The sequence below is a fragment of the Harpia harpyja genome, chromosome 12 (assembly GCF_026419915.1).
Source record: "Harpia harpyja isolate bHarHar1 chromosome 12, bHarHar1 primary haplotype, whole genome shotgun sequence".
Taxonomy (NCBI): Eukaryota; Metazoa; Chordata; class Aves; order Accipitriformes; family Accipitridae; genus Harpia; species Harpia harpyja.
This window is the reverse complement of record NC_068951.1, coordinates 10,113,142-10,124,098: the sequence shown is the minus strand read 5'-3', so window position 1 is coordinate 10,124,098 and position 10,957 is coordinate 10,113,142. Positions and strand designations below refer to the sequence as shown.

At 57.1% G+C, this 10,957-nt stretch overlaps 1 protein-coding gene across 3 annotated transcripts; it reads right to left on the bottom strand.

The window, feature by feature from the left end:
* Nucleotides 1–741: 741 nt before the first annotated feature.
* On the bottom strand, nt 742–10,411 carry NCF1 (neutrophil cytosolic factor 1). 3 transcript variants are annotated; one of them, XM_052802736.1, is made up of 11 exons: nt 9,641–10,404; nt 9,072–9,152; nt 8,646–8,721; nt 6,994–7,159; nt 6,800–6,855; nt 6,373–6,495; nt 5,719–5,826; nt 4,783–4,900; nt 3,812–3,919; nt 2,046–2,188; nt 742–1,198 (listed from the first exon to the last, which is right to left on the bottom strand). In XM_052802736.1, the coding sequence occupies exons 1-11, from the start codon at nt 9,710–9,712 to the stop codon at nt 1,080–1,082; spliced, it is 1,170 nt and encodes a 389-aa protein (XP_052658696.1). In that variant the 5' UTR covers nt 9,713–10,404; the 3' UTR covers nt 742–1,079. The 3 variants fall into 3 exon arrangements, with proteins under 3 accessions (XP_052658696.1, XP_052658698.1, XP_052658697.1); XM_052802737.1 differs by lacking the exon at nt 742–1,198 and adding an exon at nt 1,206–1,444 and having other exon boundaries at nt 9,641–10,411; XM_052802738.1 differs by lacking the exon at nt 3,812–3,919 and having other exon boundaries at nt 9,641–10,410.
* Nucleotides 10,412–10,957: the final 546 nt, after the last annotated feature.

The following is a 10,957-nucleotide window of genomic DNA, read 5'->3' as shown; positions in this document are numbered from 1 at the left end:
AGCCTACACCTAGACCCAAATCCAAACCCAGACCCTAACCTGGGCTCAGACCCAGACCCAGCCTACACCTAGACCCAAATCCAAACCCAGACCCTAACCTGGGCTCAGACCCAGACCCAGCCTACACCTAGACCCAAATCCAAACCCAGACCCTAACCTGGGCTCAGACCCAGACCCAGCCTACACCTAGACCCAAACCCAGACCCAGACCCAAACCCGAACCCACCCGGCGTGGCGGTGGCAGGGCTGGCTGTGGTGGCATCTCGCACCACACTCCCTGTTGCAAAACAGCCCTGTCCCCGAGGCACTGGCCATGCTGCGACGGCTGCTGGCCTCCCAACATGGCAGCCCTCCATGAGGTGGCAGGAGGGACCAGCGTCCGCAGCCTTGGGAAGTCGCTCGCCCCTCACGCCCTGGCAGCCCCACGGGCCCTGGGCCACCCGCCCTGCGCAGCCCTCACACCTTGCTGCCATGCGAGGTGGCTACCTTGCCTCATGGCTCCTTCCCCACCCCAGCAAACACCATATACCCACACCCCAGCCTTCGCTTTCTATTAGAGGGAGTGAAGCAGCTGCCTTCCAGGAGGAAGCTGCTGTCCATTTGCCCCCTCCACCAAATTTCCTTCCTGCCAGCATCTTTCGCAAGACTCCCTTGCCCAATAACCCGCTGGACGTGCCGGGGAGAAATGCCTTTCCTGCTGCCGGCCACCAGGCTGCTCCCCGGACATTGAAATACATCTACAAAGTGTCTCTCCTTTATTGGTGAAAGATGCAAAATCATTCAAAATAGAAATAGATGATAAAAGGGGGTCTAGTGGCGAGGGGTCCCCAGTGGCCTCAGCCCTCCAGGAGCCGGTGGAGCGAGGCTGGAGCTCTCCTCGCAGCGTCATTAGGACATCTTGGGCTTGCCATACCAGTGGATGAAGATGGGCGCTGGGCTGCGCCGATCTGGCCGGCAGCGACCCGGGGCCTGTGGCAGCTGCCAGAGCCACCTGGATCCCCCAGTCTGGCTCTGAGCCCCGGTTGCGCAGGAGCTGGTGGAGATAAAGCATCGGCTGGCTGGTGTGGGGGGCTGAGGGCTCACAGGATCTTCCTCCGGGTGCTCTCGGTACAGCGGTTCAGGATGAGGTCTTTGCTGGGACGGGGAGGAACAGCAGGCTGAGCCTTGGGCTTGTTCTCCTCTTGCTCATTTTTCTCAACTGCAGGTAAAGTGGACATACAGATGGGTCAGAGCTCTCCACCACCCCACACCTTCATGTGAACGTTCATGTAATGGTCACCAAAGTTCCTGTCTCTCCTCCTGTCTCAGCCGTGTGTGATGGTCTTCCCTGGAGGTCACGGTGGTGGGATGAGCCCATCGGTTCCTGGCTGGGAGCTCTGCTTGGGTGGGAGCCCAGCTCTAGGTCTGTGCAAGGAGCTGTTCTCCCTTGGGAAGGTCATGGACCCTGCACAGGGATTACCAGATCTAAAGCATCTACCTCAACAGCAGCCTCCTTCTTTATGCACCACCTCCCTCTATGTGCTTTGCTGACAGCTAACATACATGGTAATGGTAATGGTAAGAGCAGCACGGGTGAGGTTAGGTGCCCAGAGGAAAGCATAGGTCCTAAATGTGGGCTTACCTTCACCAGGACCTACTGAGGGCAGAAATGCCACCATGTGCTGCTCCTTCTCTGTCAGACCAGAGGTAAGAAACCTCACTGAAAAGAAACACCTCCCTGCACATGCTTTCCCCACAGGAGAAGGGTGGACAGGCAACGTGTGACTTACATGTGTTGTCCTACTGCATCACCTCCCACCTGTGATGGGGCAGAGCCAGAGGCCGTGCCGCCCTGTAGGGACAGCCCAACCTTGGGGCATGAAGTGCAGAGGGTTTGGAGAAAAGAAGACTCGTTTCCTCCTCCCCACCCAGATCTTTCAGCGTGGCACAGGGATTCCCAGGCTTGTTTGCTCGTGCCACAGCTCCAGCAACAGGCATTGGAGGGCATGAGCTGTGCCTGCAGGACTTCAGCCCACATCCAGGGCAAAGGCCCTATCGAGACTTACTGAGGACTTTGGCCTTGTTCTGCAAGTTTTCCTTCATGTTCCTCTGGCTCTGGATGTACTTCTTGCTGTTCCTTCTGTAGGTCTCCTGGGTGATCAGCTTCCGGCTCTGCTTGTGGATGCTCTTTGCATTTCGGATGGTGGATCTGCAGTGAGTGAGAAACAAAACTTTCAGTTTCCATGCCGGCAGCTCTCACATCATGCACTTTCTCACTGAGGATTTCCCCCCTGTGCTTCCTCTTCTGCCTCACCCAAACCCCAATATCTGCTTTTTGGTTTCGCCTGGTGGAAAGCAGCAGGGGGATGCCACCCCTCGAGGGAAGGCATAGGTGAGACATGATGTACAGCGTGTTAGGAGGCAGCTGGAGTGGTGCTTTGGAAGCAAATACTGAACGGTAAAGCCCGAGCACAAGCCTGGAAAGTAATGATGGGGATGGCAAGGTAGATCAGATGAGATGGGCGTGAGGTTTTCCCCAGAGCTCGAGAAAGCCCTGGAAGTGATCTATAGCTTTGCTTTTGGATGGATGGACATACATATATGGCATCTATACTGGCTGCAACACTAAGATGCTGGTGTGGGGTTTGGCATGGCTCCCCGACGCCCAAGGCTCAGTCCCTGGGCCAGGGGAACAGAGCGTGGGGTATGTGTCAGCGTGCACCTGTATGTGCAGTGTTGAACCCACAGCAGAGAAACTACTGAGAGAAGTGAAAGGCTGAGCAGCCTGGGGTTGTGCGGTGGCATGTTGCCACAGGGGAACCCCCAGCGTCAGGGACCGTCCCCAGGCAGGCAGATGGAAGCCACCGCTTTGTATTCACTACCAGGGCATGAGCAAGGTGGCTCCTGATGTCCACCCCATGGCATCGTCCTCCTGCTCTGCTCAAGGCAACATGCCCATCTACCTTCAGCCCCTCCCTGGTCTGAGCACCCCATTTCATAGCAAAGCTCTTGCCCACAATGGCAGGTCTCCACCTTTGCAACAGGGCTCAGCCTGGCTGCCATCACCAGCACCACAGGGACAGCATTCACCATGGGGGGCAAGTCACTGTCCTTGAAACAGGCCACCTCACCTCCTCCAAGGGTATCAGTAAGCATCACTGTGCTCAAATACGTGGATTTGGGCCATTTTACGCTGTCTCACACGTAATACGTGCTCCAGCAGAGCTGGATTTTGAGAGATTTTATAGCAAGGCTGCCGTGTTTTCTTGTAGGGAAGAAAAGATAGAGGCAAGCTCTGCCCTTCCTAGCAGTTTTCTTTGCATCGGAATTAATGAGTTATTATTGCTTTTTATCTTTTTAATCAAAATAAAATCCTTTCCATTAGCTCAAATCCTCCCATCAGATCAGGCCATTTGGCAACTCTGATTAGTCAAATCTCTCCTCGCTTCTCAAAGATTCAGTGGATGCACTTAGGAATTAAGAAAAAGGCCAATGTGAAAATTAAACAAGATTAGCCCAGAAAAGAAACTTTGCAGAAGGACAAGGAGAAATATGCCTGGCTAGAGGACCTGCCAGAGCAAGGATCATGCAGCCCTGCATCAGAAATGCTGGGGTGCCTCTCCACCCATGGAAGTCGGGGAGCACTGAGCTATTTTTGCTGCAGCCCTGCAAGATCTGCCTCCTGCTCTGTCTTTGCCCTGCTCACGTCTCTCCTGGGAAGTTCCTCATTGCCAGGGTGAGCAAGGGACACCACAAATCACTGTCTGGTTTCATTTCACCCCCTCGAAGAAGAGCTTTAGTCCTCCTCGCCCCCACCCAGGGCTTCTCCTACCTCCGTGGAGGAGCAATCCGGTTCCTCAGCTCACTCTTCATGGAGGTGTTCGCCTCCCCAGCTTTCTGCAGGTACATGGAGGGGTAATAACCTGTGGTTTCATCCTTCCTGCAGTGCAACACAAAGCAACATCGCTTGCAGCCGTGGCTCTGCAACCACCAGCTCCTCATGCCTGTCCCCAGCTGGTGCTGGCTGGGTTATTTCTCATGTCCTTTGCAGTGAGGGGGGCTTTGACTGTCCTCCCACCCTGTGTGCCTGTGGCTCTCCCTGAAAGTGTGGCTTGAGTCCCAAAAGCAAGTAAGTAGCAGAGAGAGCAATGGCTCACAGCTTTCAGGGTCTTACCAGCTCGTATTATCTCCCCTCGGGGTTTCGCTGGGCTCCTGAAGCATTGCTCAGAGCCTCCTGCCAGACACCCTGCCGCTGTGTGCTCAAGAACACTCCCTGGTCCCTGGCCCGTCTCCCCCTCCAGCCCAGCACACCTGCAAACACCAGGAGATCCTCCTGGTGCCACTCGCCTGGGCACAGGCTGCAGCAGGAGGATCCCCAGGGTTTGCAGCCATGCCGTGTCCTGCTGTGAATGCGCAATCTGTGACTCTCCAGAACACAGATGCAGCTGGGGTTCCCCTTGGGAAAGCCCGAGTTTGCAGGGCAGGCCAGGGCTGGGATGAAAGCTGAGGTTTGGCAAAGCACAATGTGTCAGAATACTTAAAGGCAAAATATCAGATACATTTTTTTTTTCCATCTGCCTCCTTCTTGGATATTTCTGAAGCCCCCAGCAGAGGAAGCCCCAGCTGCAACATTTAACATTTGGCAAAGCCACAGGCTACAAGAAGCAGCCCTGCAAAAAGGAAGTGCTGGGCAGCAGCACAAAACGGTCGGTGGCTTTCCCAGCCCCGACGTGCAGAACGGCTGGTTCATCCCTTCCCTCCGCCCAAATCCCGCTTGCCTGATTTGTTCTTGGCATCTCTCACCTGATGACCCACCAGCCATCAAGCAGCTTGTGGATGACTTCAATGGTATCACCCTCCTTGAGGGTCAGCTCGTCCTCCTCCACGGCTGTGTAGCTTTTCTGGACAATGTACTGCTCACCTGTGCACAAAATCAGGACAGTGGGTTGTGTGCTACCACCCCAGGGATGGGGCTCAGCCTCTCCAGCCACTGAGGAGAGGACGCACCAGGGCATCTACCCTACATTTTAGGCAAGACTCGGGGTGCTTCAGGTCTCCAAGTTTGGATTCAGACTTTCCTCAGCCTTGTCAGTGCCTGTGGCTCATCCCAGCCCCTCCAGCACCTCTCCAGGAGAAAGCTGGTGAATGCAAGCAGTGGAAGCACACCTATCTCTGCTGAAGACCATGTTTATAATTCAGATGATTAAATGAGGAAGAAGTGTTGTGCTAATAGTCTGTTGCAGTGTTTTGAAAACCGCAAAGACAAAGCCTGGAGAGCAATCAGCATGAGTCTGCAGGATCCTCCCTCTGCTCCTGTGCGATAAGGCCCCGCTGTCACAGTGGGGTGATGCGGAGGGGTGATAAGGACAGCACGGAAGCCAAGCGCTAGGGAAAGCCTGTGCCTCAGTTCGGATGCTGCACCATACTCCTTAGCTAACCCAGCAACTTGGTGTTCACCCAGCTAGCTCAGCATGGCCACTGGATGAAGATGTGCCTGTGTAATCAGCCAAAACAAGCATCTACTGCTGAGCTGCAGGTCATGGGAAGCTCCTGAGGTTGACACTGAGGTACCTAACCATGAGATTTATCCCTCCTGGCAGCTCCTACAGCAACATCTCCCTGCCCAGCAGTCCTGCTCAGTGCGGACTGCCCGACTGGGGCCTTGCAATGAACTACCCCAGCAGGGAGGTGCGGCACACTGGTACTCTGGTGCACACCCCAGTTACCCCAACACTTTACCTGCGTAGTTGGGCTCCTGCTCTTCAGACTCATCAGGACCATCCATTGGTTCCAGATAGGCAGCTGGCACCCAGCCCCGTTTATTCTTCATCTGGCAAAACCACCATCCTGCAAGGAAAGCAGCCGTGGGCAAGAGCAGAGGGTCTTGCGGGGACACTGTGGGGGCACCAGCACCGGGTCTGTCCCTGGCTGGGGCAGGCGCAGGCATCCATGTGGCCTGGATGGAAGGGATGGTACCGGGGCCGGTCTCTGTTTACATGGTGGAACCAGGGAGCTTGGCCAGTTCATCCTGTTTCCTCCTGGGCAGGAAACCTCATAGGCTGAGGCATGCAAAGAGGTTGCACGGTTTTCTAGGATTGCCCCACACCCTCCCCAGCCAAAACCAACTGTCATGTGGCTCCATGTGAATGTGAAACATGTCCCAAGAGGGCAGGAAGCACCAAGAGGTTCGGTCCTGCCAGTTGCATTTGCTCTGAGCCTCTCCTCTCCGACAGGAGACCCTGATACAACCGCCTACCCTTTAACCCATGCACTGACGTAACTAACTCGCATGCTGCGTTTGGACATGAGATGCAAGGGCAGTCCCTGTCCCTGCTGAATGGTAGCTAGGAGGGGGCTGGCCCTCAGGGGCTCTTCGGAGAGATGGACACGTACCGCTTTCGCTCTTCTCCACGACATCTACCATGTCCCCAGCTTTTAGAGCCATCTCGGATGTGGAGCTCTTCTCGTAGTCAGCGATGGCTCGGTACGTTTGCAGGACAATGGGGCCCGTGATGTCTGCATGGGAGAAGTGAGAAACGTTCCCTCTCCCAGTCCCCAGCACAGAAATACCCTATTTCAGGCAAGCCAAAAGCAGCCCCAGGACAGCCCAAAGCACTCTCCCAGCCTTTTCTGGTCCCAAACCAGCTGGATCCCAGGACAAGGGCTCATTCCCCCCAAGGCTGTGGTTTCCTCCCAGCTGCAGTTCTGGCACAGAGACCGTGCTCTCAGTCCGGGCATCTGCCATGGGATGGCTGCCCCTCTCCCTGCCAGGCTTTGCTGCTGCCGAGGCAGCTGCTTGCACCCCTGTGAGGCCTCTTACCGGTGGGGTTTTTCTTGGCATCCTTTGGCAGGAGGAAGACCTCGGGCTTCTTGGTTCTAGGCAGGTCAGAGCAAAGGCAGCTCAATACCAGCCACCCCTCACCACTGGCAGTGGTGCCCTCCCTGCGGGCTGCTGCCAGCACCCGGGGCCGGGGATGCAGGATTTCCCCCAAAATGGCAGGCAGCTGGACTCACTGGCTGTCTGTGACAGGGTTCATGTCGTCGTGACGGACCTTGAAGAAGTTGACCACGTGCAGGCATCGAGAGATCTTGTGGGGCAGGTTGACCAGTGTGTAGCAGTACTCAGTCAGCGTGCCCTGCCTGTTCTGCGTCGAGCGCTGCCCATCAAACCACTTCGGTGCTGGGGGAGAGGGGAAAGCACTCAGAAAAAGCAGAGTGCCCTGTTTTTACGACTTTCCCAAGCAGGCTGCTCTGAATCATTAATTTTGCCCTGAAAACAAGTGGATTTGGCCCCAGGGTGCTGCATGGCTGCATGGTGCCCATAAGGTGAAGCTCTGTGGGAGCATGGCCCCGTGTCCTCCTTCGCTGCTCTGGCCCTGGCATGCACACGGAGGGCGATGCATGGTGCTGAAAAAGCTGGGGAGAAGCTGACTGCAGGGCCACGGCTGCTTTGCAGAAGAGCTACAGCTGCGGGTTCCTTGTTTTGGCAGTGCAGCTTGAGAGGTGAGCACGGTGCAGCGCGCAGCCTGGGTGCCATGGGCAGTGCAGAGCAGAGCTCTGTGCAGCTGGACTCATCCCCTGCAGCCCATGGACCCTTACACAGCTCGTGCAAGCCCAGAAAAGACCCCGTTTGACCCCATTTCACTTACAGGACAACTCCCACATCCATGCTCAGACTAAGCCCAGCCGCTGGGCTACAAATACAGCAGCTGCACCAGGGCCCAAGGAGGGGCTCGGGACCAGCTTGCGGCTGGGGGAGACACACACGTCCCTCTGTCCCACTGGCCATGGTGCATGTCCTGCAGCAGCCGGTCTTGACCCCAGGGCTCCAAAATGCTGCTGGCAGCCCTGACCCACAGCAGTGTTGAACCCCATGTCGGGCTGCATGTGTGCAGCCCGTGACACCCCCACACCCCCCGCAGCAGTCTGACGCCTGCCTCATCCCCCAGTGCTTTCAGTTCCCCAAACAGGACAAGGACACTCTGAAGAGTCCCAGCATGGCAGCGGCAGCACGTGGGAAGGGTCCCGGCACAGCCGTGTTAGTCCAGCCGACCCCGAGGGGAGCTCCCCCAAGATGTGGCACCCACACTGCTGGGTGGTGCAGGTTTATTCCTCCTCAAGAGGTGTCGACCAGAACCCGCAGCTATTTCTCATGCTCCTTCCTGCCTCCTCTAAAGCAGGAAATTAAATAAAAGGGGGAATTTTGCTGACCTGGACCTTGCTTGGGGACAAACCGTCAGCTCTTTGGATCAGGAATTCATTCCCTGTCATTGAAGACACATTGCATCACTTCCTCTTACAAAATATCTGTGTTGCCATAAGGTCACTAAAACCAATCCCAGTGATGGTGTCACCAAAGGAGGGCTCAGCCTCCCCAAAGACCCTCTTTGCACCAGCCGGGGGGGCGCAGCCAATGCTGCAGGACATGTCTACGGGCTGCCCAGCCTTCAGGGAGGAAGGATGGGGTCTGTGGGGCTGGTGAGTATTGGGAGAAACCACCACCGCTGCTCAGAACATTCTGGGGTTTTGATTTCAAACCCGGTGGGGAACAGAAATCGCACTAAGCACCTGCGCAGGAGGCAGCCCACAGAGCTCGGCCCGCTGGGGAATTTCCCAACAAGCTGCAATTTCTATTTCACTCCGCAGGCCCAGCACCTGCTGCTCACCTGGCAAGTGTGGGATGATCCGGTTCTCCATGTTGATGTCCCCAGATTCAATGGGAAACATCTCCTTCAGCGCTTTCTGTGGAGCAGAGCCAGGCACGGCCGTGAGGATGGCACCGGGATATGCCCCTGTAGCACCCGCACCCCTGCCTGCAGCTTGCCCCACTTCCCAGCGCTCGCCCCGCTGCCACTGGCATGTGCTGGCTGGACCCTGTGCCTCAGCACTGGGAGAAATCTGCCAGGGGAGCACAGAGCCGATGGCTCCCCATTTCAAGGGGTGAAGGAGATTGAAGCATTGGGACCCAGGAGCCTCTTTTGAGCCAGGTTTGTTTTGAGGCAATTCCACCCGGAATTTGCCCTCTTCTTTTTCCCCACCCAGAGCCCTGGCGTGCTGGGCTGGGGGCCAGCTCTTGCCCCGGGGTGACTCACGTGGAACTCGTATATCTCGGTAAACCGGCGGTAGACGACCTTTTCGGAGAGGTCGTTCCACTTCACCAGGAACATGTAGACCTGAGGGGCAAAGCAAAGGCACTGCAGCTCTGCGGGTGAGCGGGACCCTGCACCCCGCTGTGACTGAAGCCCCCAGGGAGCCCCGCAGGTGTTTGAGTTTTAGATACGCTGCGTGTTTTCCTTCCACCACCCCAAAGCGAATAGCTCTGCCCAGGCAGCGAGCGAGTTGGGCGCTAGGGCAGCTCAGCAGGGATGGAGTGGGGACAGAAACGTGCAGACAGGTGGGAATCAAAGAGGGAAAAGCCCTTTCCAAGCCTGCAAAGTAACTGATGGCTTGCAAAGGAGGTGCCCAAAATATTGTGCGTTCAGGACATTTTAGCCTCTGGCTGCCTCCAGCTCATGCCATCAGCCACCACCCCACCCTCCCCCCCCCAAAAAGGATGCTCTTAGGCCCTCGGTCACATTTATCTAAAAAAATTTGCTGGCCAGGTTTTCTACCCTGGCCAGTCTTCGCTACTCAGCTTGTTGGAAGGTCGCTGCATACTCACATAGTGCTGGCTGGGGAAAAACCTTTTCTCGTAGCCAAGCAGCTCGATGTGCCGGATGAAGATATCCCCCATAGCTGCTCCTAGCCACGGCGTCCCACTCCAGCCCCTGCTCCTGCCTCTGCAGGCGTCTCGGTGTCCTCCCCTCTCCTCTGCCTTCACACAGCTCTGCTCCGCTGTTAAAGCCCGCGGGAAAGCGGAAGCCCTGCTGCAATCACACCCATAATTGTTCACCCGCTGTGGTTTGTATTGAGTCGGTGTTTCCCGTGGGGAGTCTCCAGCCCAGCCCCTCCAGCGGCTCCAGGGCTGGGAAGGAGGAGGGCAGCAGGGAGGCCTCGGGAGTGCCGTGGAGGCACCTCTCAAATCAGAGGACAGTAAAGGGCTAGGCCCAGGGCCAGGGCAGCTGCCCCGTTAGCCAAGTGGCCCCTCTGACTGCTGGTGCTGCCCTGTGATGGCACAGGGTGCTGCAGCACCCGTTTTGCAGAGGGTTGAGGACGGACAAGTGCCTTGGCAACGGCAACCAGAGGAGTCTTTACCCTCTCGAGCAGAGCTAGATGGGCTGAATGAAGTATGTAATGTGCTCCCTGAGCCCAGGGACAGCAGCACCGTCATCTGTACGGCTGGGAGACTGTCCTGTGCTCCCAGGGCAGGCAGGGAAGCTGGGGGCACAGCGCAGGCAGGATGGGGCAGCCACAGGCTGCGCACACAAGAGGTCCTGCCCTTGCATCATCATTTCCTGACAGTCACCTGTGGCTTCCCCAAAATCTGCCACCAAAAGGCTCCCTTGAGCAGCCCCCGAGGACGTAAGCCAGCCCCAGCACCGCAGCTCCGCTCGCTGCCTTACCCAGGCGCAGGGCTGTGTGGGAGCATTGGCCACGGGGGACCCCAGGCATGGGGAAACCCCAGGGTGGGCTGGAGATGGACCTCTGCCTCCCACTGGGAGAGCATGAGGGTCCCTTGCAAAGCCCCTCTGAAATGGCAGTGCACCGGCAGCATCCTCCTCCTCCGCGCCCAGCTCTGAGCAGAAAGGCCTGGAGGGACATAAGGGCTGCAGGTTATCAATCTCACACTGCTTGCAGGCAAAGGTGCACCCCGGAGTACTTTTTTCCCCAGCAAGGGCACCCTCAATTACAATGGGTGCCAGTGCTGGGCCGTCCCAACAGAGCCGGGACCCGCTCTCCACGGGATGCTCGGGAGGAGCCCAGCTCCAGCTGGCCGCCCAGATGCGAGCCCTCGGCCCCATCCCTGACTCCCTCCGCTACCTCTCCTCTGGCAGCCTGTGCTTGGGTGCAGCTCATGTCCCCAGCAGGCCAACACCTT

Bases quoted from the DNA above. Each gene is read 5' to 3' on its own strand.
- NCF1 (XM_052802736.1), bottom strand. From the start codon at position 9,712: ATGGGGGATATCTTCATCCGGCACATCGAGCTGCTTGGCTACGAGAAA. The intron at 5,827-6,372 runs GTACGTGTCCAT...CTTTCCTTGCAG, and splicing joins CGTGGAGAAGAGCGAAAGCG to GATGGTGGTTTTGCCAGATG. The intron at 4,901-5,718 runs GTAAAGTGTTGG...TTTTGTGCACAG, and splicing joins GCAGGAGCCCAACTACGCAG to GTGAGCAGTACATTGTCCAG.